The sequence below is a fragment of the Procambarus clarkii genome, chromosome 37, assembly GCF_040958095.1.
Source record: "Procambarus clarkii isolate CNS0578487 chromosome 37, FALCON_Pclarkii_2.0, whole genome shotgun sequence".
Taxonomy (NCBI): Eukaryota; Metazoa; Arthropoda; class Malacostraca; order Decapoda; family Cambaridae; genus Procambarus; species Procambarus clarkii.
In genome coordinates, this window is record NC_091186.1 from 27875198 (window position 1) to 27902418 (window position 27221).

The window sequence follows — 27221 nt, forward strand, 5'->3', positions numbered from 1 at the left end:
CGGAGTGATCACATCCCTGGGGAGAACCCTCCGCCCGGAGTGACCACATCCCTGGGGAGAACCCTCCGCCCGGAGTGACCACATCCCTGGGGAGAACCCTCCGCCCGGAGTGACCACATCCCTGGGGAGAACCCTCTGCCCGGAGTGACCACATCCCTGGGGAGAACCCTCCGCCCGGAGTTACCACATCCCTGGGGAGAACCCTCCGCCCGGAGTGACCACATCCCTGGGGAGAACCCTCCGCCCGGAGTGACCACATCCCTGGGGAGAACCCTCCGCCCGGAGTGACCACATCCCTGGGGAGAACCCTCCGCCCGGAGTGACCACATCCCTGGGAGAACCCTCCGCCCGGAGTGACCACATCCCTGGGAGAACCCTCCGCCTGGAGTGACCACATCCCTGGGGAGAACCCTCCGCCCGGAGTGACCACATCCCTGGGGAGAACCCTCCGCCCGGAGTGACCACATCCCTGGGGAGAACCCTCCGCCCGGAGTTACCACATCCCTGGGGAGAACCCTCCGCCCGGAGTGACCACATCCCTGGGGAGAACCCTCTGCCCGGAGTGACCACATCCCTGGGGAGAACCCTCCGCCCGGAGTGACCACACCCCTGGGGAGAACCCTCCGCCCGGAGTGACCACATCCCTGGGGAGAACCCTCCGCCCGGAGTGACCACACCCCTGGGGAGAACGCTCCGCCCGGAGTGATCACATCCCTGGGGAGAACCCTCCGCCCGGAGTGACCACATCCCTGGGGAGAACCCTCCGTCCGGAGTGACCACATCCCTGGGGAGAACCCTCCGCCCGGAGTGATCACATCCCTGGGGAGAACCCTCTGCCCGGAGTGACCACATCCCTGGGGAGAACCCTCCGTCCGGAGTGACCACATCCCTGGGGAGAACCCTCCGCCCGGAGTGACCACATCCCTGGGGAGAACCCTCCGCCCGGAGTGACCACATCCCTGGGGAGAACCCTCCGCCCGGAGTGACCACATCCCTGGGGAGAACCCTCCGCCCGGAGTGACCACATCCCTGGGGAGAACCCTCCGCCCGGAGTGACCACATCCCTGGGGAGAACCCTCCGCCCGGAGTGACCACATCCCTGGGGAGAACCCTCCGCCCGGAGTGACCACACCCCTGGGGAGAACCCTCCGCCCGGAGTGATCACATCCCTGGGGAGAACCCTCCGCCCGGAGTGACCACATCCCTGGGGAGAACCCTCCGCCCGGAGTGATCACATCCCTGGGGAGAACCCTCCGCCCGGAGTGATCACATCCCTGGGGAGAACCCTCCGCCCGGAGTGATCACATCCCTGGGGAGAACCCTCCGCCCGGAGTGACCACACCCCTGGGGAGAACCCTCCGCCCGGAGTGATCACATCCCTGGGGAGAACCCTCCGCCCGGAGTGATCACATCCCTGGGGAGAACCCTCCGCCCGGAGTGACCACATCCCTGGGCAGAACCCTCCGCCCGGAGTGATCACATCCCTGGGGAGAACCCTCCGCCCGGAGTGACCACATCCCTGGGGAGAACCCTCCACCCGGAGTGACCACACCCCTGGGGAGAACCCTCCACCCGGAGTGATCACATCCCTGGGGAGAACCCTCCGCCCGGAGTGACCACACCCCTGGGGAGAACCCTCCGCCCGGAGTGATCACATCCCTGGGGAGAACCCTCCGTCCGGAGTGACCACATCCCTGGGGAGAACCCTCCGCCCGGAGTGACCACATCCCTGGGGAGAACCCTCTGCCCGGAGTGACCACATCCCTGGGGAGAACCCTCCGCCCGGAGTGACCACATCCCTGGGGAGAACCCTCCGCCCGGAGTGATCACATCCCTGGGGAGAACCCTCCGCCCGGAGTGACCACATCCCTGGGGAGAACCCTCCGCCCGGAGTGACCACATCCCTGAAGTCTACGGTAGTCTCCTCTGACCAGTGTGGTCTCCTCCGACCAGTGTGGTCTCCTCTGACCAGTGTGGTCTCCTCTGACCAGTGTGGTCTCCTCTGACCAGAGTGGTCTCCTCTGACCAGAGTGGTCTCCTCTGACCAGTGTGGTCTCCTCTGACCAGTGTGGTCTCCTCTGACCAGTGTGGTCTCCTCTGACCAGTGTGGTCTCCTCTGACCAGTGTGGTCTCCTCTGACCAGAGTGGTCTCCTCTGGCCAGAGTGGTCTCCTCTGACCAGAGTGGTGTCCTCTGACCAATGTGGTCTCCTCTCGCCAATGTGGTCTCCTCTGGCCAGAGTGGTGTCCTCTGGCCAATGTGGTCTCCTCTGACCAGAGTGGTCTCCTCTGGCCAGAGTGGTCTCCTCTGACCAGTGTGGTCTCCTCTGACCAGTGTGGTCTCCTCTGGCCAATGTGGTCTCCTCTGGCCAATGTGGTCTCCACTGGCCAGAGTGATCTCCTCTGGCCAGAGTGGTCTCCTCTGACCAGAGTGGTCTCCTCTGACCAATGTGGTCGCCTCTCGCCAATGTGGTCTCCTCTGGCCAGAGTGGTCTCCTCTGGCCAATGTGGTCTCCTCTGACCAGAGTGGTCTCCTCTGGCCAGAGTGGTCTCCTCTGGCCAATGTGGTCTCCTCTGGCCAGAGTGGTCTCCTCTGGCCAGAGTGGTCTCCTCTGGCCAATGTGGTCTCCTCTGGCCAATGTGGTCTCCTCTGGCCAGAGTGGTCTCCTCTGGCCAATGTGGTCTCCTCTGGCCAATGTGGTCTCCTCTGGCCAGAGTGGTCTCCTCTGGCCAATGTGGTCTCCTCTGGCCAATGTGGTCTCCTCTGGCCAGAGTGGTCTCCTCTGGCCAGAGTGGTCTCCTCTGGCCAATGTGGTCTCCTCTGGCCAATGTGGTCTCCTCTGGCCAGAGTGGTCTCCTCTGGCCAATGTGGTCTCCTCTGGCCAATGTGGTCTCCTCTGGCAGGAGTGGTCTCCTCTGGCCAATGTGGTCTCCTCTGGCCAGAGTGGTCTCCTCTGGCCAATGTGGTCTCCTCTGGCCAGAGTGGTCTCCTCTGGCCAGAGTGGTCTCCTCTGGCCAATGTGGTCTCCTCTGGCCAGAGTGGTCTCCTCTGGCCAGAGTGGTCTCCTCTGGCCAATGTGGTCTCCTCTGACCAATGTGGTCTCCTCTGGCCAGAGTGGTCTCCTCTGGCCAATGTGGTCTCCTCTGGCCAATGTGGTCTCCTTTGGCCAGAGTGGTCTCCTCTGGTCAATGTGGTCTCCTCTGGCCAATGTGGTCTCCTCTGGCCAGAGTGGTCTCCTCTGGCCAATGTGGTCTCCTCTGGCCGGAGTGGTCTCCTCTGGCCAATGTGGTCTCCTCTGGCCAGAGTGGTCTCCTCTGGCCAGAGTGGTGTCCTCTGGCCAGAGTGGTCTCCTCTGGCCAATGTGGTCTCCTCTGGCCAGAGTGGTCTCCTCTGGCCAATGTGGTCTCCTCTGGCCAGAGTGGTCTCCTCTGGCCAGAGTGGTCTCCTCTGGCCAGAGTGGTCTCCTCTGGCCAATGTGGTCTCCTCTGGCCAATGTGGTCTCCTCTGGCCAGAGTGGTCTCCTCTGGGCAATGTGGTCTCCTCTGGCCAGAGTGGTCTCCTCTGGCCAGAGTGGTCTCCTCTGGCCAATGTGGTCTCCTCTGGCCAGAGTGGTCTCCTCTGGCCAATGTGGTCTCCTCTGGCCAATGTGGTCTCCTCTGGCCAGAGTGGTCTCCTCTGGCCAATGTGGTCTCCTCTGGCCAATGTGGTCTCCTCTGGCCAATGTGGTCTCCTCTGGCCAGAGTGGTCTCCTCTGGCCAATGTGGTCTCCTCTGGCCAGAGTGGTCTCCTCTGGCCAATGTGGTCTCCTCTGGCCAGAGTGGTCTCCTCTGGCCAATGTGGTCTCCTCTGGCCAGAGTGGTGTCCTCTGGCCAGAGTGGTCTCCTCTGGCCAATGTGGTCTCCTCTGGCCAATGTGGTCTCCTCTGGCCAAAGTGGTCTCCTCTGGCCAGAGTGGTCTCCTCTGGCCAGAGTGGTCTCCTCTGGCCAATGTGGTCTCCTCTGGCCAATGTGGTCTCTTCTGGCCCAAGTGGTCTCTTCTGGCCAAAGTGGTCTCTCTACCTCTCCATTGATGTTTCCCGGACATATATATGTATACCCACCATTGCCGCTGTGTTATTCTCTGATGTATACCTTCCATTCCTGTATACCCACCACTCATGATGTATACCCACCATTGATATTTGCTCACCATTGATGTTTGCTCGTCAGTGATGTTTGGCTATCATAAATGTTTACTCACCATTGATGTATATCCTCCATTGATGTATACCCACCATTTAATGTATATCCATCATTGATGTTTACTGACTATCGCTGCTCATTCCATAATTTATGTCTCTAACCCGAGTTCCCTGTTGACGACGGGCCCGGGAAGTTCCCCGACCCTCCACTGTTGACGACGGGCCCGGGAAGTTCCCCGCCCCTCCACTGTTGACGACGGGTCCGGGAAGTTCCCCGACCCTCTACTGTTGACGACGGGCCCGGGAAGTTCCCCGACCCTCCACTGTTGACGACGGGCCCGGGAAGTTCCCCGCCCCTCCACTGTTGACGACGGGTCCGGGAAGTTCCCCGTCCCTCTACTGTTGACGACGGGTCCGGGAAGTTCCCCGACCCTCCACTGTTGACGACGGGCCCAGGAAGTTCCCCGACCCTCCACTGTTGACGACGGGTCCGAGAAGTTCCCCGACCCTCCACTGTTGACGACGGGCCCAGGAAATTCCCCGACCCTCCACTGTTGACGACGGGCCCGGGAAGTTCCCCGTCCCTCCACTGTTGACGACGGGCCCAGGAAGTTCCCCGACCCTCCACTGTTGACGACGGGTCCAGGAAGTTCCCCGTCCCTCCACTGTTGACGACGGGCCCAGGAAGTTCCCCGACCCTCCACTGTTGACGACGGGTCCGGGAAGTTCCTCGACCCTCTACTGTTGACGACGGGTCCGGGAAGTTCCTCGACCCTCTACTGTTGACGACGGGCCCGGGAAGTTCCCCGACCCTCCACTGTTGACGACGGGCCCAGGAAGTTCCCCGTCCCTCCACTGTTGACGACGGGCCCGGGAAGTTCCTCGCCCCTCTACTGTTGACGTCTAACTCTCCAAAGTTCATTTACATACTTTTTATATTGGTCTATCGCCTAGGGATGAGTTTCGCAAGGTCACTCCTTACATTCTCAAAGACTAATTTACCATGCTTTTGTTGTTGTTGTTGTAGATTTAGCTACTCGGAACGGAATGTCCATGTAGCACGGTCTATGGTGAGCCCGTAATTGAGTTCTGTTATTCGCGTTAACTTGTTACTGTGATATTTGGGTCAAAGTTTTAAATGGAGGTGGAGTTTCCTCCTTTTCTTCTGTTTCTTTTCACTACTGTTTTAGCACATTGGTTTTAGTCTTGTTTTAATAACATTATCTTGGTGGTGGATGTAGGCGCAGAATATTCACTAGTGAGTCCCATTCCTCAGTAGCTTTTCTAATCATTGTAGTGGCTGTGGAATGTGCATTTAATGCAGCTGCTGTCGTTGGATTAATGTTGAGTTTGATGCGCAGGGCTTCAGTAGCTTCACATTCCAGTAAGTAGTGCAATAGTGGCGCCTCTGCTTCTGTTCCACAGATGTGACACTCTTTAACTATTGGGTTCATTACCTCCCAGCAGCACTTGTAACCAAGTCTAAGTCTGTGTATGGCTACTGCAATGTCTCTGGATATCTTTTTGCCAGGCTTGTAGAGTAGTAACCAGTGGCTTGTTCGTACCATATCGCAGTGGAGCTTCCTTCCGCTACTTTGGCTCTGTGGCGACTTTTGATAGTTGTATTTTCTTCTTGATTTGCTCCTTAATCTGTGAGAAACTCGGAGGTATTTGAACCTGTACAACAGGTAGAGCAGTGACAGTTTTGCTAGTGAGTCTGCCTTTTCATTACCATCTATGCCAATGTGACTTGGTATCCAATTTAGGGTGATTGACAGCCCTAGATTATGGGCTTTTTTTCCTATATGTTGAATTTCTGTGATGAGTTGTATATTATCTCTGTGTTGACTGGATAACAATGCCTGGAGCGAAGATTTAGAGTCGGTATGAATGATGACATCATGTAAATTATTATCAATTGTATAGTTTATGGCCTCCTTCAGGGCATATAATTATGTCTGCATTGTTGAGCACTCACTATTCATGCTCCAGTAAGCTTCATGGTTGTTAGTGTAAACTGCTGCCCCAGCAGAACCTCTTTCTTGATCATCTGATCCATCTGTGAAGATGTGAGTCGTTGTAGGTCTTGAGATGGTTTCCATTTGTCGTTCTATGACTGCTTTGAGCCTCTGTGAGTCACATGCTGATTTTTGAACTGGTAATCCTTCAATGATTATCTTTAGACTTGGATTCTTCCCATGGAGGAGGCTGCCGAAGGTGTTGATATGGTCTATCTTCTCCTTTGTTTTTAATGGTCCATTTCAAGTCCACTTTCTCTAGAATCTTGACCAGATTATCCGTCCAGATTATCTTGTTCTATATTGAAAGTTTCTGTGAAGCGATCTGTGTATGCCGTCTTTGATTGACAGTCTGGCGGTGGTTCCAACAAGTTGTGTTGCTATAGTGGCTATTCTTTGTTTGATCCTGTTTTCTAAGTTGGTTTCCATTCTTAGATTCTCTCGACGCGTCCATATAGGACCATCTCTAAAACTTGTCAAGGAGCGCAAAGCTGAGTTTCTGGCTTTACAACGTTGCCGAAGATATTCAATTTCTTGAGTGAATTTCAACTGGTTGTCTATTATGACTCCAAGGTATTGAAAAGAGGTAACCCACTAAATTTCTTGTCCTTGTATTGCCAGTCTGATCTCTTGAGTTCTCCTTTTAACGGCCTTTGCTTTGGTTTTATTGCTGTTTATTTTCACTGCTATGCGTTCCGCTTCCTTGCTGATAATATCTAGGCATTTTTTAGTATTGTTCCTGGCGCCTTTGCCATTGATGATGACCACAAAGTCGTCTGCATAGTTAAGAAGTTTGGCTTTTGGTAACTTGAGCTTCATGAATTGTTCCATGAGACAGTTGAAGAGGAAGGGGCTTAGTATTCCTCCCTGCGGAGTTCCATTTACCAGCCTCTTTGAGGTCGATGATTTTCCTTGGAATTTGTCTTTAGCTTCTCTGTTAAGCAGACTTCCTTTGGCAAAAGCAAGAGCGTGTCCTTTGATTTCCTTATCCACAAGGCACCATAGTGTAGCTGGAGCACTGGCTAACTCGAAGGCTTTTTCAAGGTCTAGAAAAATAAGGCTTCCAGGTTTGTCATTGATTTGATCCAGGAGGGAGGTAAGACATTCTGTGGTTCCAACACCTTTTCTGTAAGCAAACATATTTTCGTGTAGTGGATTGGCTTTCCATTCAATTGGGTTAAGAGTCATTCTTTCCGCAGTTTTGGTCGAACAGCTTGTTAATGAGATCGGTCTTTACCATGCTTTTGCAAAGGCTTATATTCTCTTTGGATGAGGTGGTACAGAACAAGTTGATGAACGGCATAACATAAGGAATATTAATAGGATATTACATGCATCAACATAAGCAGCTTATGGTCGTGTGGATCCTGTCTCTGTGTTGGCTCGGGGTCTTGGAGTGGGTAGAATGTAATTATGTGTTAACTGGTTGTTGATTGTTGCTCTTGACTTTTGTTATGTGTCGGGCCTCGCTGGTGTCCAGTCTTCTGTTGTCCTTATACCTGTCCATTATTTCAGTGTTGCTTGTTAGGATGTGTCTGGTGATGGTCTGGGTGTGTGAGGAGATTATATGCTCTCCATTCACCTGGACTGAAGGGGTCTCGAACCCTGGACCCCACTTGTTCTGTACCACCTCACCTAAAGAGAATATAAACCTTTGCAAAAGCATGGTAAAAAATCGAGCAGATGCAGAGAGACCGCTTCTGTGCCTCGTAAGTCCACTCTACGGGCTCACCATAGCCCGTGCTACTTGGAACTTTTTGTTCCGAGTAGCTGCATCTAAAACAACAACAACAGCATAGTAATTTAGTTTTTGAGAATGTAAGGAGTGACCTGCGAAACGCATCCCTAGGGGACAGGCCAAAATAAATGGTGTGAAAATAGAACCTATGATGACGGTCGTCAATAGTCACGAAAGCGAACATACTTAGCTTTAAGATAGTAGTATACTGACTAGTAACGAATTGTTTTAAAATAAATGAAGCTAGAAAACAATCTTAAATATTCCTAGGCCTAGTATAGCACACATATGTACTATATTAGGCCTCATATATCATGCATTAGGCCTAAGATGGTTAGGTTTAGTTTTATTAGTAAGATAAAAACTTTTCTGGTTGTCCAAACTTGATAATATAAGAGTTAACTTTCTGGCGATCCATCTTGACACATCTGTACTTTCCTCTACAGTGTTACTGGTGGTCCATCTCGACACATCTGTACTTTCCTCTACAGTGTTACTGGCGATCCATCTCGACACATCTGTACTTTCCTCTACAGTGTTACTGGTGATCCATCTCGACACATCTGTACTTTCCTCTACAGTGTTACTGGTGATCCATCTCGACACATCTGTACTTTCCTCTACAGTGTTACTGGTGATCCATCTCGACACATCTGTACTTTCCTCTACAGTGTTACTGGTGATCCATCTCGACACATCTGTACTTTCCTCTACAGTGTTACTGGTGATCCATCTCGACACATCTGTACTTTCCTCTACAGTGTTACTGGTGATCCATCTCGACACATCTGTACTTTCCTCTACAGTGTTACTGGTGATCCATCTCGACACATCTGTACTTTCCTCTACAGTGTTACTGGTGATCCATCTCGACACATCTGTACTTTCCTCTACAGTGTTACTGGTGATCCATCTCGACACATCTGTACTTTCCTCTACAGTGTTACTGGTGATCCATCTCGACACATCTGTACTTTCCTCTACAGTGTTACTGGCGATCCATCTCGACACATCTGTACTTTCCTCTACAGTGTTACTGGTGATCCATCTCGACACATCTGTACTTTCCTCTACAGTGTTACTGGTGATCCATCTCGACACATCTGTACTTTCCTCTACAGTGTTACTGGTGATCCATCTCGACACATCTGTACTTTCCTCTACAGTGTTACTGGCGATCCATCTCGACACATCTGTACTTTCCTCTACAGTGTTACTGGCGATCCATCTCGACACATCTGTACTTTCCTCTACAGTGTTACTCTAACTTTATCACTAAAACAAAAGCGGCATAAAATACTTTAACTTGATAATATATAAATATATAAGATAAATTGTATATAATAAAAATATATATATAATATAATTTAATATAATATAGTATAATATAATATAATATAATAAAGTGCATGTACAGTATACCGCATATAAATATATATAAATCAGTATGACTATATCTAGTTTCAATTTAATTAATAATTTAATAATAAATAAATTATTATTATTATTAATTTAATTATTAAATAAATAATTACATATATTGTTAAATACTTTATTAATTTCCCCTTCTTCAGACGCTTAAAATTAATACCATATACAGTATACATAAAAGAGATCGTCTGTTTCGGAGGCCAGGAGCTTGGGGCTACGATCACCCAACTTTGCAGGGTAAATGGTCTGGGCTACGGAACTGACATAGGCTGGTCAGAGTCATATCCAATGCCACACTGAAGAAACATATTAACCTCTAACCCATCCCCACCCCCCAACTCCTCAGGTCATTATAACGAAGACTAAAATAAAATAGCGGATGTGTTTTTCGTAGAATTTTATGTTACTCCTGCCGTTTACCCGCGCTTTGAGTTCTTAAAAATTATAAACGGCATTTTATCGGGTTACATTGATGATGATAGTGAGTAGTGAAGATAGTTACAGTGATGAAGATAGTGAGAAGGGAAGATTGGTTATGGTGATGAAGATACTGAATACGGAAGATGGTTATGGTGGTGCAGATAATGAAATGGATTATGGTGAAGATAATGAAATGGATTATGGTGAAGATAATGAAATGATTACAGTGATCAAGATGGTAAAACTTGTTATCGTGATGAAGATAGTGAGTAGGGAAGATGATTACAGTGATGGAGATAGTGAGTAGTGAAGATGGGGTACCATGAAGAAGATAGTGAGAGGGGAACATGTAAGATGAGGGTAGAGGGGGGGGGGTGGTGATGAAGGGAGAGGGGGGGGGGGAATGGGGGAAGAAGAGGGGTTAAAAGGGGAAAAAGGTGGGAGGGGGTAGGAGGTGGGAAGGGAAAGGGGTTGTGGGGGGGGGAAGAGGTGGGGGGAGGGGAGTAAGCACAGGTGAAGGGGCAAGAGACCTGGGCACCACCGGGTACTCTTTTTTTTTTTTTTTTTTTTTTTTTTTTTTTTTTAGATACAGTGCCACCACCAACCAACATCAGACTGATGTGCCACCAGTGCCACCAACATCAGACTGATGTTATACAAGAGTTGTTACATTCTTGTACAGCCACTAGTACGCGTAGCGTTTCGGGCAGGTCCCTGGAATATGATCCCCTGCCGCGAAGAATCGTTTTTTCATCCAAGTACACATTTTACTGTTGCGTTAAACAGAGGCTACAGTTAAGGAATTGCGCCCAGTAAATCCTCCCCGGCCAGGATACGAACCCATGACATAGCGCTCGCGGAACGCCAGGCGAGTGTCTTACCACTACACCACGGAGACTGCTCTTCTAGTGACATATATACCGAGATGTCACAGACTCTACTGAGTACCTCTGTAGCACAGTAGTCTACAACCTAGATTAAGAGGTTAGACTGATGTTAATAACCCTTCAGAGGGTGCTAGTCATACTGCCCGAAACGCTTTGCGTAATAGTGGCTTTAGGCAATGGATGTACTAGCTCTATCTATAAATCCATCAATGTTTTGTATCTCGCCTTGTATTTATGTACTTTACCTGAATAAATATTTGATTTGATTTGATTTAATAAGGCGTCCATGCAGAGGCGCCCAACACCGACGCATACATCTGGCAACGGGTGTCAAGCGCGTCAGCTGATGATGGTAAACAAACACCTGGAGAGCGACACGTGGCCCGGCACCTCCCAACCACCTCAGTCTCCCGTCTGCTGCTGGAGATTCATTAGCGGGACATCATGCGGGCTGTTATCCTGGCAGCAGGCTATGGTACTAGGTATGATATAAGTACCTCATTGATACCTGGGTGATGCCAGCTACGTTCCAGTGATACCTGGGTGGTGTCAGCTAAGTCCCAGTGATACCTGGGCGGTGGCAGTTAAGTCCCAGTGATATGCAGGCGATGAGTCACAATAACGTGGCTGAAGTATGTTGACCAGACCACACACTAGAAGTTGAAGGGACGACGACGTTTCGGTCCGTCCTGGACCATTCTCAAGTCGATTGTCACAATCGACTTGAGAATGGTCCAGGACGGACCGAAACGTCGTCGTCCCTTCAACTCCCAGTGATACCTGGGTGGTGGCAGCTAGGTCCCAGTGATACCTGGGATTTGTTTACCTGGGTGGTGCCAGCTAGGTCCCAGTGATACCTGGGTGGTGCCAGCTAGGTCCCAGTGATACCTGGGTGGTGGCAGCTAGGTCCCAGTGATACCTGGGTGGTGCCAGCTAGGTCCCTGTGATACCTGGGCAGTGGCAGCTAGGTCCCTGTGATACCTGGGCAGTGGCAGCTAGGTCCCTGTGATACCTGGGCAGTGGCAGCTAGGTCCCTGTGATACCTGGGTGGTGGCAGCTAAGTCCCTGTGATACCTGGGTGGTGGCAGCTAGGTCCCAGTGGTACCTGGGTGGTGGCAGCTAGGTCCCAGTGATACCTGGGTGGTGGCAGCTAGGTCCCAGTGATACCTGGGTGGTGGCAGCTAGGTCCCAGTGATACCTGGGTGGTGGCAGCTAGGTCCCAGTGATACCTGGGTGGTGGCAGCTAGGTCCCAGTGATACCTGGGTGGTGGCAGCTAGGTCCCAGTGATACCTGGGTGGTGGCAGCTAGGTCCCAGTGATACCTGGGTGGTGGCAGCTAGGTCCCAGTGATACCTGTGTGGTGGCAGCTAGGTCCCAGTGATACCTGGGTGGTGGCAGCTAGGTCCCAGTGATACCTGGGTGATGGCAGCTAGGTCCCAGTGATACCTGGGTGATGGCAGCTAGGTCCCAGTGATACCTGGATGGTGCCAGCTGGGTCCCTGTGATACCTGGGCGGTGGCAGCTAGGTCCCTGTGATACCTTGGTGGTGGCAGCTAGGTCCCAGTGATACCTGGGTGGTGGCAGCTAGGTCCCTGTGATACCTGGGTGGTGGCAGCTAGGTCCCAGTGGTACCTGGGTGGTGGCAGCTAGGTCCCAGTGATACCTGGGTGGTGGCAGCTAGGTCCCAGTGATACCTGGGTGGTGGCAGCTAGGTCCCAGTGATACCTGGGTGGTGGCAGCTAGGTCCCAGTGATACCTGGGTGGTGGCAGCTAGGTCCCAGTGATACCTGGGTGGTGGCAGCTAGGTCCCAGTGATACCTGGGTGGTGGCAGCTAGGTCCCTGTGATACATGGGTGGTGGCAGCTAGGTCCCAGTGATACCTGGGTGGTGGCAGCTAGGTCCCAGTGATACCTGGGTGGTGGCAGCTAGGTCCCAGTGATACCTGGGTGGTGGCAGCTAGGTCCCAGTGATACCTGGGTGGTGGCAGCTAGGTCCCAGTGATACCTGGGTGGTGGCAGCTAGGTCCCTGTGATACCTTGGTGGTGGCAGCTAGGTCCCAGTGATACCTGGGTGGTGGCAGCTAGGTCCCTGTGATACATGGGTGGTGGCAGCTAGATCCCAGTGATACCTGGGTGGTGGCAGCTAGGTCCCAGTGATACCTGGGTGGTGGCAGCTAGGTCCCAGTGATACCTGGGTGGTGGCAGCTAGGTCCCTGTGATACCTTGGTGGTGGCAGCTAGGTCCCAGTGATACCTGGGTGGTGGCAGCTAGGTCCCTGTGATACCTGGGTGGTGGCAGCTAGGTCCCTGTGATACCTGGGTGGTGGCAGCTAGGTCCCAGTGATACCTGGGTGGTGGCAGCTAGGTCCTTGTGATACCTGGGCAGTGGCAGCTAGGTCCCAGTGATACCTGGGTGGTGGCAGCTAGGTCCCAGTGATACCTGGGTGGTGGCAGCTAGGTCCCAGTGATACCTGGGTGGTGGCAGCTAGGTCCCAGTGATACCTGGGTGGTGGCAGCTAGGTCCCAGTGATAACTGGGTGGTGGCAGCTAGGTCCCTGTGATACCTTGGTGGTGGCAGCTAGGTCCCAGTGATACCTGGGTGGTGGCAGCTAGGTCCCTGTGATACCTGGGTGGTGGCAGCTAGGTCCCTGTGATACCTGGGTGGTGGCAGCTAGGTCCCAGTGATACCTGGGTGGTGGCAGCTAGGTCCCAGTGATAACTGGGTGGTGGCAGCTAGGTCCCAGTGATACCTGGGTGGTGGCAGCTAGGTCCCAGTGATACCTGGGCAGTGGCAGCTAGGTCTCAGTGATAACTGGGTGGTGGCAGCTAGGTCCCAGTGATACCTGGGCAGTGGCAGCTAGGTCTCAGTGATAACTGGGTGGTGGCAGCTAGGTCCCTGTGATACCTGGGTGGTGGCAATCCACCTGTTAATTTTAAGTACAGTGCTGTACTGACAGTAAGTATTTTATTCTTGTTTTAAGATTCAACAATGTTTTCCAATGTAACTAAAGTATATTTCTAGCATTAAGTATTAACCTAGGATGTACAGTACAGTATTATGTAAACCCACATCCAGCGGGCATTTTTGGTCACTTTAACATCAGTCGGATGTCATCCACTGATGTCGGTTGACATTAAACTACCAAAATACCCACTGAGCATGTTCTCTACATATACTATATTATTATATTTTTATTTACAGTGATACCTTGGTTTTCAAATTTAATCAGTTTCTGGAGATGGGTTGCAAGCCAAAAATTTGCAACCCGAAATGAATTTTCCCCATAAGAAATAATGTAAATTTAATTAATCCGATCTACACTCCCAAAAATATTAACTTCAAAATACATTTCCTACATAATACACACAAATATTTTGTTCTATAGTATGTACAAGTTATAGCTTACCTTTATTAATGACTTGTTGGAGTATGGAAGACAGTGAAGAGGGGGTAGGGGAGGAGGGGAGGTGTTAGTGTTTGGAAGGGGTGTCCCCTTCCATTATAACATCAGGCATGGATGACTTCTCTGAGGTACTCGCTCTATGTTTTGCAGGCATACCACTAGAACCTGGGCCCAGATTCACAAAGCGGTTACGCTAGTACTTACGAACGTGTACATCTTTCCTCAATCTTTTGACTGCTTTGGTTACAATTATTAAACAATTTTCAAGCATGGAAACTTTCCACTCAACTGTTATTATTGTTATTAACAGCCTCCTGGTGCTTCGGAGCTCATTAACTATTGTCAATAATTGTAAACAAAGCTGCCAAAAATTTGTTTTTTGGCAGCTTCAGGCAAAAATTTGCCTGAAGGCGGGGTCGACGCCTTCAGGCAGGACTGGACGAGGTGGGGTCACCTGTACCTCTTTCCTCTGGTTCAGCTGTTGCTCCAGGTCCTGGCTTGCTTGAAGACTTAACCGGGAAGAGTTGTCCTTCTGGCCCCTTGGTGGTCGGCTCGGCCTTGGTTTCAGGCGCTGCTTGCACGGTGTCCGAACCTGAGGTTCTTCCCGTGGCTCCGCCGTTTTCAGCGGATCGGTCCAGCCCCGTACGAGGCTGGTTCGGTCTTCTCCTCGAGTCTTCGCGTCTGGAGGTTTTGACTCGGGTTTATCAACACTTGTATGGTGCGCAGGTGGCTTTGTTGTTGGTCTCCCACCTGCATGCTTTGTCTCGGCAGCAGTATGATGTTTCTTGGCGATCCTTCCAGTTCTTCCTATCACTGCGTAGGTATTCTTCAGTCTCTGATAGGATTGTGCTGTCCTTTCTCTCTTGGTTGTTCCAGGACCGTCATCTTATGCCGAATACTGTCGCCTCATATCGTGCGGCACTGGCGGAGCCACTTCGGCTTACTTTCGGTGTTGATGTTACTTCTGCCCCGTTCCACAAGCTGTCTCGGGCGTTGTTTCACCTCCGGCCTGCTCATGTGCCTCCTGAGCCGTCCTGGTCTTTGGACCAGGTACTCTCGTTTCTCTCTTCTCCTCGGTTTGTTGTGGCCCCTTTCGTTCGGAATTGTTCTTCTAAAGCTCTTTTCCTGTTGGCATTGGTCTCTGGGAGTTGGGACAGGGAGCTTCGTGCTCTCCTCTGACGCAGGGATTTTCTGCTCCTTTGGTCCTGGTGATTGCTTTGTTCGATTGCAGCTGTCTCCTTTTCTGGCGAAGAATAAAATGACTGCATTTTGGAGGGGGCCTTGGGTTGTTGATGCTTGGTTGGTCAGGCCAGGGATGCATCATGTGTTGTCCGGTTGCGGCTCTCCGCTGTTATTTGTGTGCCGCAGCTTCAGTGGCCAGGGATGCGCTTTGGGTTGACCCGATTTCCCTTCTTTCCTGTTCCCAGGCTCGGGTCTCTCAGGTTGACCACATGGTTATTATGTTAACTATAGGCCATTGCTCCTCGGGGCCTCTCTAGAGGGGTCCAGGTTCTGGATTTTTGCCTACTCCAATGCATGGAGTAGGCAAAATCTCCATGCATTGACTGATGCCAGAAAGATATACATATCCATTCAGCCTGGATAGCTCTTGGGAGCCTTCAGGACTCGCCCAGAAAATGGTGTTTCATTACATTCGACGCTGATTTTTTTTTTTTTCTTTTTTTGAGTGCACCCCTTGTGGCTCCCTGAAGTTATCTTCCTGAGTTTGCTTCATTCTAAAAGGTCACATCAGCCATGGCTAGTTCTGTTTGGCCTGCAGGGGACCAGAGACAGAACCTGAACCCCCTTACAGAGGTGCAGAGAGCAGGTGACAATCTACCACCTCAATATTGGAAGCCTTGAAAAACTGCCAAACTACTACTGCAAATGAGTTGCACATTACAAGGGATTCACTCAAACAAGCTCGGAACTCATTAGTCTTCAGTATCACCACTAGGTGGCCCAGCCATCTCCAGCAAGGCAGTTCTGGACCTGATGAACAAACCCTCAATGAATTGACAAACCTTGAGGGCGGGGACATGGACTGACTGGGGTTCCTCCATAATTTGTCTTTTCGTTACATTCAACACAAGATTTTTGGAGGGAGCCTCTTGTGCACAGCACAGAGATGCAAGAAAGCACAGAGCACAGAGAACAAGAAAGGAACTTACCATAAAGGAAAAGAGTTTGTAGGCACTTGAGATGAAGATGATAAACCAGGTTGGGTGACACAGCTCAAAGCCGCACATGACCGACTGGGCCCAGAAACATTAACCAAATACCGGGCAGCTAGCACTCTGTCAGAACGTCAAACCCCAGAGCCCAAATATAAGCCCATAACATTAGAAAAGAAAGCGGCCAAAGCCATGTACGTACTGACAAACATCATGGGCCAAAGGGAAGACCATAGGCTAGCTAGACTTCATGATACTACAGACAACCTGGGGAAATGGGAGCCTGGCAACAGGAAACCAGGCAGGTGGGATTGCTGGATTGCTTCAAGCAAAGGTTACACATATATATGAACAAGTTTGGGTGGATGTAAACAAGAGCTGCCTCATATGCAGACGACGAGTCACAATAACATGGATGTAGATATTATGACCAAACCGTACACCAGAAGATTAGGAGATGGCGAAGTTTATTGTCTGTCCTGGACCACAGTGGACTTGATAATGGTCCAGGACGGACCGAAACGTTGTCATCTCTATCTTCTGATGTGTGGTTTGGTCATCATCATGCCTCATATTGCTAACAAGTTTTCTGCACCTGCACTTTTATGTTCATAGGTTCATTGTAAATATCATGAATCAAATTGACTGCTAATTTTATTCAAACTTATCATCATTGCTTTTAAATACTGTGGAAAACAGATTAAAAATAGGGAGACCTGCTATTTAGAAAGTACAGTACAGTACAGCATTTGTAAAGATGAAGTAAATGGAGGAACTGAAATACAGTACTGTAGCATTTTTATTTACAGATTGGAGCAAGACTTGAGAAATGATTGCAGCGGACAGTTCTCTCATCTTATTGGTGTGCCAAAGCCTTTACTTCCTATAGGGAGCTGCCCTCTTATAACACACTGGATTCAAGCCTTCGACCAAACTCGGGAAATAAGAAGCATCGTTGTTGTTGTCAATGACCTTCATAAGAAACTGTGAGTTAGTAAAAATTACATTTTTGTTCTGTGGATATGTCTTTCCTGAATAACTCTAACTATAAAATAACTAACCTTTGAATGTGGAAAACATGGCAAACTATAATAGCTCATGTGTTTTCTTTTGGGGAGTCACCCCAGTGATTACCTGAGGCTATCTTGCTGAGATTGCTCTATACTTAAAGGTTTCATCAGTTGCAGAAGTTTTGTTTCGCCTACCAGGGACCAAAGCCAGTCCCTGGTAGGGACTGCCAAAGGTCGCCCTGCCAATGGGGAGACCCGCGAAAGGGCCGAGGTCAACCCCAAGGGCCTGACCTCCGTGCAAAGTGAACATCACACCACCCAGACGAAGAAAGCACCAGGGACACCACCAATTCAGAAACTGTACCACAGGTCTGCCCTGGCCTGACCCGGCCGAGAGGGCCAGGAGCGACCCTCCCAGAGAATCAACAAATAAAAAATAGGCTGGCAACTAGTCGAAGCTGCCAACAAAAACTGAGACAGTTCTCATAAACAATAGAAAACAATATGGCAAAGAAGACTGCAGAGCCAGACCCCAAGCTGAATCCAAGGAGAGAGTCAGCACAGCCTGCTGACACACGAGACAGGAGGTGAAAAACATGGAAACCTCTTCCTGGAGGATCGGCGCAAACAGCTTCAGCATGGCAGACGACACAGCAACTGAGACACTTACCCCAGCCGAGGACACCTCACCCTGTGCCCCTGCATTTTCTGAAAGTCAATCAGAAGACAGCTCCAGAAGACCAAAGAAGTGCAAGACAGAGACCAAATGACCACGAGTCCGAAAGTCATCGGCCACTGAAGCAGCCAAAAGAGAGGAGACCTGAGTATGCAACTGCATCAGACTTGCATCCTGAGGAAGTGCAGGAGCAAAGAGGCACTCATAGAGAAACTCCTGAGAGCCCCCAAAGAACACCCGCAACACCATGGAAACTTCCCGGCATTCAAGAGTGCAGGTACGACAAAAGCCACACGAGAGAATTGACAGAGTCTTCCAGCCAGGAAGACTCTGAAACCTCGTAACGCATCCAATATGGGGAAGAAGAGCCGAACTCAAAGGAAGCAGGATTCATCACCAAGGCATAAACTGGGTCCCACGGGAGGTAGGCACTGATAGCCTCCCGAATCTCCACAGGGGAAATTCAAAGAGGAAGAAAACCTCTGGAAAGATGAATCCGAGGAACCCAAAGGCACCCGGAAACAAACTCAGGGGGAAGCCCCACCCAACTCAAACTCATAAAGGGAAGGTGGGTACAAAAAAAAACCCTCCCATGCAGAAGCAGCCCCTGCGCAAGGGGCACAAGGGCCCAAGCGGAGTCAAATGGAACTCAAGAGCTCCACTTGGGCTCCCCTCGAGCCCCAGAAACCATTGACAAAGGCCCTGGAGCAGAGCTCTCATCCACGCTCACTGCCCTAGAAGGAATGGCAGAGTCCAAGGAAGGCTTCAAAGGCTTCAAAAGGCTTCAAAGAAGGGAGTCTGCTGGACTCACAATAAAGTGAAGACTCGGAAGTCTCGGCGAAAGAGAGAGGCTCGATAACCTCCAGACATTAAATATGCTTTAAGATATCATCTAGAAGAAAATGGGGACATTGAAACAGTTGATAAACTCGATTTAAAGAGAGGCAACTATGGGGAACTTCGAAATTTTTTTAATGAGTGTAATTGGACAGAATTGTTGCTAGGCAGGGAAGTAAATGAAATGTATGCCAAATTTTTAAAACTATACGAGGAAGGCACACAAACATTCATACCAAAACAGAGATGCAGGACCAAAAAACAGGATTGGTTCGACAGAAATTGTGAGAGGGCAAGAGACCAAAAGACACAAAAATGGAATCAGTATAGGAAGAGGCCAAACCCCCAAACATACCAGCGATACAAAGATGCGAGAAACAATTATACAGCAGTAAGGAGAGAGGCAGAAAGAAATTTTGAAAAAGGGATAGCAGATAAATGTAAAACAGAACCGGGCCTATTCTACAAATTCATAAACAACAAATTGCAGGTAAAGGATAATATCCAGAGGTTGGAAATGGGAAACAGATTCACGGAAAATGAAAAGGAAATGTGTGAAACATTAAATGAAAAGTTCCAAAGTGTGTTTGTACAAAATGAAATCTTCAGAGAACCAGACACAATAAGAATTCCAGAGAACAACATAGAGCGGATAGAGGTGTCTAGAGATGAAGTGGAAAATATGCTAAAGGAGCTCGGGAGGAACAAAGCAGCTGGCCCAGATGGCGTTTCACCATGGGTTCTGAGAGAATGTGCATCTGAGCTCAGCATTCCACTTCACCTGATCTTTCAGGCATCCCTGTGTACAGGAATCGTAGCAGACGTGTGGAAACAGGCTAACATAGTTCCAATCTACAAAAGTGGCAGCAGGGAAGACCCCCTCAATTATAGACCTGTATCATTGACAAGTGTAATAGTGAAAGTATTGGAAAAGCTAATCAAAACTAAATGGGTAGAACACCTGGAGAGAAATGATATAATATCAGACAGACAGTATGGTTTTCGATCAGGAAGATCCTGTGTATCGAATTTACTCAGTTTCTATGATCGGGCCACAGAGATATTACAGGAAAGAGATGGCTGGGTTGACTGCATCTATCTGGACCTAAAAAAGGCTTTCGACAGAGTTCCACATAAGAGGTTGTTCTGGAAACTGGAAAATATTGGAGGGGTGACAGGTAAGCTTCTATCATGGATGAAAAATTTTCTGACTGATAGAAAAATGAGGGCAGTAATCAGAGGCAATGTATCGGAATGGAGAAATGTCACAAGTGGAGTACCACAGGGTTCAGTTCTTGCACCAGTGATGTTTATTGTGTACATAAATGATCTACCAGTTGGTATACAGAATTATATGAACATGTTTGCTGATGATGCTAAGATAATAGGAAGGATAAGAAATTTAGATGATTGTCATGCCCTTCAAGAAGACCTGGACAAAATAAGTATATGGAGCACCACTTGGCAAATGGAATTTAATGTTAATAAATGTCATGTTATGGAATGTGGAATAGGAGAACATAGACCCCACACAACCTATATATTATGTGAGAAATCTTTAAAGAATTCTGATAAAGAAAGAGATCTAGGAGTGGTTCTAGATAGAAAACTATCACCTGAGGACCACATTAAGAATATTGTGCAAGGAGCCTATGCAATGCTTTCTAACTTCAGAATTGCATTTAAATACATGGATGGCGATATACTAAAGAAGTTGTTCATGACTTTTGTTAGGCCAAAGCTAGAATATGCAGCTGTTGTGTGGTGCCCATATCTTAAGAAGCACATCAACAAACTGGAAAAGGTGCAAAGACATGCTACTAAGTGGCTCCCAGAACTGAAGGGCAAGAGCTACGAGGAGAGGTTAGAAGCATTAAATATGCCAAAACTAGAAGACAGAAGAAAAAGAGGTGATATGATCACTACGTACAAAATAGTAACAGGAATTGATAAAATCGACAGGGAAGACTTCCTGAGACCTGGAACTTCAAGAACAAGAGGCCATAGATTTAAACTAGCTAAACACAGATGCCGAAGAAATATAAGAAAATTCACCTTCGCAAATAGAGTGGTAGACGGTTGGAACAAGTTAAGTGAGAAGGTGGTGGAGGCCAAGACCGTCAGTAGTTTCAAAGCGTTATATGACAAAGAGTGCTGGGAAGACGGGACACCACGAGCGTAGCTCTCATCCTGTAACTACACTTAGGTAATTACACTTAGGTAATTACTCGTATCAGAAGGGGCAGCCCCCAAAGCCACCCGAGCCTCACCCTACCCCGAGCATCACCCTGCCCCGAGCCTCACCCTGCCCTGACTGCGAAACACTCAGATTCTTGGGAGCCAGAAGCAGGAGGGGAAAGTGGAGCAGGGACGAACCCACCCAGAAGGGAAAAGGAGGCGTAAACTGAACCAAGGCCGAAGCGACCTACATTCCCAAGTGGGGCAGCTCCAGGGCTTCCAAACAGGTAACCAACCTGGCCCGTTGCATTGGCGAGAACCATTCATGCAACACAGCAGCTGCCTGATCCCGTAGAATACGGTATTCCCATAGACTCTGGGTCGTAGGTGTCCTCAACCCAACAAGCAGCATGGCGAAGGCAGTAATGATGATAGTCATCCTGAGGCAGGATGCTATCCTGGTTGATACCTGGTTAATGGGGTTCTGGGAGTTCTTCTACTCCCCAAGCCCAGCCCAAGGCCAGGCTTGACTTGTGAGAGTTTGGTCCACCAGGCTGTTGCTTGCAGCGGCCCGCAGGCCCACATACCCACCACAGCCCGGTTTGTCCGGAACGTCTTTTAGAAAACAGTCTAGTTTTGTCTTGAAGATGTCAACGGTTGTTCCTGCAATATTTCTGATGCTCGCTGGGAGGACGTTGAACAGCCGCAGACCTCTGATGTTTATACAGTGTTCTCTGATTGTGCCTATGGCACCTCTGCTCTTCACTGGTTCTATTCTGCATTTTCTTCCATATCGTTTACTCCAGTACGGTTATTCGTTGCCATCCGTGGCGACGAATAACCCTCGAATTTGCACAAGGTGAGTGTGTGCTCGGAAGTATCCATGGTACAATAGAGCCCAACAGGGCTTTCCAGGGCCAATAGGATGAATGAGTCCTACAGGCACTTAGCTGGCCCCAGGCACTGGGGCCTTTGTGGGGAGCCGATGGGGCTCTCCACAGAAAATGTGTGTATCCATGCTGGCTGTGATAACCTCAGTACTGCCAGAGTGACAAAGGCTGGTGCATGCAGAAGGTAGCCAACAGAGGCTCTTGATTGAAGAAATATTAGGACGTTTCTATAGGCAATTGCTCCTCGTGTTACTCTGAGGGGTCCAGGTTCTGGCTCGTGGTCCCCGTAAGGCAAGAAATTCAAGCACATTGACCGATGCCAGAAAGTTATTCATATCCATTCAGCCTGGATAGCTCCGGGGAGCCGACGGGGCTCCCCCCAGAAATACTAGCAGGTTTGTAATGCAGGAATTATTTTTGATAAAACCACGATGGGTGGCTTTTACAAGATTGTGTTGCGAGATGGTGAACAATTTGATCCCTTACAATATGTGAGGTTAAACACATTGGTTTGCAGATTTCTGCTCAACTTGTTCTGGCTATTTTAAAGATTTGTGTGAGATATGAATACTTCCAAGGGGTTATATGCCTTGTTATTCCACTTCCACAACAAATTAATAAAACTAATGCAACACACACAGAACTTCAGCAAAATACTAAATACTCATCAATATTCTATATTCCCACTTACCCACGATACTAACTTTTGATACATTTTCTTCTGAAACTGGAGCACTCAGTACCAAGCATGTTCCAGGTTCTTGTTGACGTAGAACCTTAAATTTGTCTATTAGTGCACCAAGAGAATAAGAGGAATAAGAGGTGTTTAATAAGAGGAACACCAAGTTTGGGAATTTTAGACATTCACAAATAAATTTTCTCTAGAAATATGGAAGAGTAGGGCAAATGATATAGAAACATTTTTACGAGATCAAAGTCTGGAGGACAGAGACTTGAAAACTGTCTTAATTTGTTGTTAAAAGAAGTTTTAAGGCAATCCAAAGGGTTAGAAATCAGAGGAGCATATGTACGGGAGTCAGGGGCAAAACATCAGCCTTTTGGAGGTGCTGTACTGTAGTCTACATGATAAAGAACATTCACCAAATTGCCTTTGTCTGAAGAAAGGATAACAATAGAGTTACTAGCTTTCAGGGAGGCAAGGACAAACTTGAAGCGATGAGGAAGGTGGAGATTTCTAGAAAACTGTCTATGGCGGGGGTTAGAGCCTCCCTAAAGGCAGACAGGTCTGAAAGAGTACTAGAATTACAATTGTGAAACTTAACAAAGGAACTATTGAGGTCAATGACACAGCAAGGGCCAGGGAAAGTAGCAAAAGAGAGACCAAGTAGTAAGTAACATTCGCAAGGATAAACTCATTTGTATAGTTATGAATAATGAAACAATTGCAGGACTTTTTCATGTGTTAAGGTAAACTCCACCACTTATACATAGAAGTATTATGTCCATATTAGTATCATTCGTGCAAAACTTAGCAGTAATAGTTTAATTAACACATAATAACATCATTACCCTGTGAATCAACATATGATAACTGCACCATCATGGTTAATATTTGTTTAATTTTCTGGGGGGAAACCCCATCGGCTCCCCGGAGCTATACCAGGCTGATATGCTAATGTCAGACTTTGGCATCAGTCATGTGTATGGAGTTCTAGGGCCTACCGAGGACCACGGCCAGAACCTGGCCCCCTCAGAGAGGCAAGGGGAGCAATGGCCTTTAGAAATCTCCGTGTGGTTGAAAGCATTCTATGTCTGCCATCGACCGGGTCAAGCATCCAGAAAAGTAAGCATTCCAAAACAAACCCCTATTCTGGTTAAAATTGCTACCAAAAGCCGAACTAGTGGATAGAACTCCCCAACAGAAAACAAGCAAACTAGTATGACATCACACGTCACTGCGCCGCTGTCTGCGCAGCTCCACCCCTCCCCGGGAGGGGCAAGGGGGAGCCCCAGACCGCTCACGCCGGCTATCCACCCATCAGTTCTTCGGCTGATGCTACAGGCACCGGTTGTGTGCTCCGGATCCATTAGTTGTTTCAGCACTGTACCTAGAGTGTGGTGTCTGTCTTCTAGGTGGTGTGTGAGCCGGGAGTGAGTCTCCAGTACTTGGGCTGCATGCGCCTAGGGTTCCCTTCCCTAGGTGCCCTGTAAGTACTGCCCTTGGGACTTGGGACCACCTTCCAATAAGTTCCTTGGGGTTCTGCCCCTGCTAGGCTGTTTACTGCTTGATAGGGGGGTAATGTCTCCCTTGTTAGCCTCAGGGTACAACCCGTTCTCGCAAATTTAATAAGTCAATATTGACTTATTAAATATGTGCATAGGTGACATACTTAACATAATAGATACCCTTAAAAAGATTCATAGAAAACACCGACCTTACTTAACCTTGTTAGTATCTTAAGATAAGCATCTTATTGCTTCGTAATTACAATTATTACCTAACCTATAATAGGTATAGGTTAAGTAATAATTGTAATTACGAAGCAATAAGATGCTTATCTTAAGATACTAACAAGGTTAGGCAAGGTCGGTGTTTTCTATGAATCTTTTTAGGGGTATCTATTATGTTTAGTATATCACCTATGCACGTAGTTAATAAGTCAATATTGACTTTACGAATTTGCGAGAACGGGTTGCAGGGTAAGGGGCAGTTTTGCACTGGTGGGGCGCAGGGTGCTGCACAGTTTGTTTTCACCTATATGATGGCCGGCTCTGTTCTGCCTGGGTACGCTGTCCTCTTGCAGGGTTTTCTTTTTATTTTTATTTATTTACCTGGTGGTGGGTCTGCCTTCGTTCTTGCCCCCTGTGTCCCTTGTGTTCTGAGTATTATTCTGGTGGTTCCCCCTGCTAGGTCCCCGTGAGTGTACACATCCCGGGGTTCAGTTCTTGGAAAGTTGTTTGATAGCTTTGGGCGCCAGTTAACAGTACCCTGCCTGGGATTACCTCAGCAATGTGTTGCCAACTAGCTGATAACTGATAACCAGAGCTCACCATTGACCCCACCTGCCTCCCCTGACATCTAATACAACCTGCCTCCCCTGACACCACCTGCCACCCCTGACACCATTTTATCATCCTTCAACCATTTCTCACTGGAAACAATGGGTAAGCAAAATTCTGTACAACTGTTTACACTTTGGTGAATCATAGTTGATGACAGTGGCTGTCATCAACAATGACAACTCGGTCTCGTGATCGCTTGGACGAACAATCCTCACTTAATCGAAAATTTGTATGTTCCACTGAACATTTAGTACCGAATTTAATTTGTTCGGATCATCCGGGAATTCGATAGAGCGGGGTTCGATAGTGATTAAGCACTGTAATTAAATAAACTCAATAAAGCCACTCCTTCCGGAAATCAAGAATAACGCATCTGGGAATGAGATCCCCTCCAGTCGGGAGAGGGGGGGCTGGCCATCTTAGAACTGAACGTGTTTGGTTGAGATTTCACGATTGTTTAACTTTTACGTTATTTCGCAAGTGTTTAACAATCATATTACTGCACACCAGATCCCAAGATAAGTGTCTTTCCGGTGACGTTATATTTTCAGTACATGAGCTCATTGTATATATAAATTCATCATTTGTTATGATACGTGTAAACACCAAAATACTGGTGAGAATATTTAATACCATCTTAAATCCAAAAGTGATTACTGATCATTCCATTGATAATATGAACACATTGTATGTACTGTACACTGTAGTAGATTTCATGGTGTAATTAGGTGGAAGGTAAATTGAGACATTTGTAGGTTACAATTGTGGATCGTCGCCTAGAGATGCTAGACCACGTGACTGAATCTTGTCCGATCCTGCTCACTAGAGACTCCATAGACCACGTGACCGAATCGAGTCCGAACTGGCTACTGAGAACTTCTACTACTATAACAGCAAAGCTGTGGTGTATTTTAAATAATAGCAATGATAATTAGTAGATCTAAATAACATAAATTCACTTTAATATAATCAATCCAAGCAACTAATGGGTTAATTCTTGTGTAATTGATATTATAAACCCCCCCAAGTTTGTGAAGGAGGTTTATCGGTGTGATAAAATTTAATCTATACTCAGATGATGAGTCACAATAACGTGGCTGAAAAATGTTGACCAAACCACACACTAGAAGATGAAAAGACGATGACGTTTTGGTCTGTTCTGGACCATCATCAAGTTGATTGTGAAGAGATGAGAAGGCATAGGCATAAGTAAAGCTGACAATAACTGAAAAAATAATACAAATCCCACTGGTAAATTTTCCCACAGCTGTACCATCTTCATTCACTCTACAGCTTCATGTCACTGTTTCATCATCGTACACTATACAGCATCATGTAGTCGCTTTATCATCATACATTCATCAGCTTCATGTATTCGCTGTTCCATCAGCGTACATTCTTGTGCTTCATGTAGTCGCTGTACCATCTTTATACATTCTACATTTCAATGCAGTCACTTTGTTGTCATCACATAAGCATATTTCATTGCAGGTATGAGAAGTGGAGAGAGACACTGCCGAAGAAAGTTGAAATCGTGAGTGATGGATCATGCAGTAATGATGAGCGATCTGGGGCAGTGGCATGCATGTTGGTTGGAATGCAGCAATGTAATGAAGACACCATCTTTGTTGCTGGGTAAATTTTTTTTATCCTCAACTTTAAAAGTTCTGTGAGCAGGGTAGTATTCTGTGTACGTGTCTTATTCCCTCTGCTGCATCTTACCCTTAGTTTTTAAACATTGCCATTTTATAATAAAATCACCAATTTCAAATGTTCGGTTTTATTGTCTGTTTCATATGTGTGTATTGTAACCCTCGGAGTGTTATCATTTTTAATTGCTTACTTAGTGATGAGGTTATCATGTACCAGTTGCTGCAATTGTTGTCAAGTCACAATTTTGTCTCTCACCAATGTTAGAATCTATATATGGACAAAGGAGTGGGTTTTTATATACCAGAATTTACCTGAATGATGCCATCTTTCTAGTGGCCTTGATGGGAACAGGAAGCTGGCAGCTAGTTGAAGGTCCCCCTATTTTTCCCCGAGGACTTTTTTTTTTTTTTTTATAGCTGGATTTTGACCTGCACTTAACTTGTCTGTCAAAGACTGTTTTTACTTTACAGTTTTGCGGGTAGGCAGTCCCATGGGGGTTTATAACCCTCTGAATGTAAAATCGTGTTTCCTGTTCTACTTTGTGGCTTGTTGAGTTTAAAGCTGCTGCCCCTTGTATGCATTAAATTTGACTTTCTAAAGAAGTGGCTTAATGTCCTCAAACTTGTGCAGTACAGTATTTTAATTATCTCAATGAAATCAGCCCTGTCATGTCTGGTTTACCAGTGTTGTTAGTCCTCTGGCTC

At 48.1% G+C, this 27221-nt stretch overlaps 4 protein-coding genes across 4 annotated transcripts in view; 1 reads left to right on the plus strand and 3 right to left on the minus strand.

Annotated features, from left to right (window-relative positions):
- Nucleotides 1-8: 8 nt before the first annotated feature.
- On the minus strand, nt 9-1202 carry LOC138371890 (collagen alpha-2(VIII) chain-like). The gene has a single exon (XM_069336937.1). It carries the CDS (start codon nt 1200-1202, stop codon nt 9-11), a length of 1194 nt encoding a protein of 397 aa, XP_069193038.1.
- A 624-nt stretch (nt 1203-1826) lies between these two features.
- On the minus strand, nt 1827-4082 carry LOC138371891 (uncharacterized). Its single transcript, XM_069336938.1, has one exon. The coding sequence runs from the start codon at nt 4080-4082 to the stop codon at nt 1827-1829; it is 2256 nt and encodes a 751-aa protein (XP_069193039.1).
- A 3526-nt stretch (nt 4083-7608) lies between these two features.
- Nucleotides 7609-9691, minus strand: LOC138371892 (chondroitin proteoglycan 1-like). Its single transcript, XM_069336939.1, has 3 exons — nt 9688-9691; nt 8370-9185; nt 7609-7832 (listed from the first exon to the last, which is right to left on the minus strand). The coding sequence occupies exons 1-3, from the start codon at nt 9689-9691 to the stop codon at nt 7609-7611; spliced, it is 1044 nt and encodes a 347-aa protein (XP_069193040.1).
- Nucleotides 9692-11010: 1319 nt separating this feature from the next.
- LOC123765887 (uncharacterized) overlaps nt 11011-27221 on the plus strand; it is a 31329-nt gene continuing 15118 nt past the window's right edge. The window contains exons 1-3 of the mRNA XM_045754744.2: nt 11011-11155; nt 17059-17235; nt 26356-26499. Of these exons, the coding sequence (XP_045610700.1) occupies nt 11118-11155; nt 17059-17235; nt 26356-26499 (359 nt within the window). The 5' untranslated portion in view covers nt 11011-11117. The remainder of the gene's footprint in view (nt 11156-17058; nt 17236-26355; nt 26500-27221) is intronic.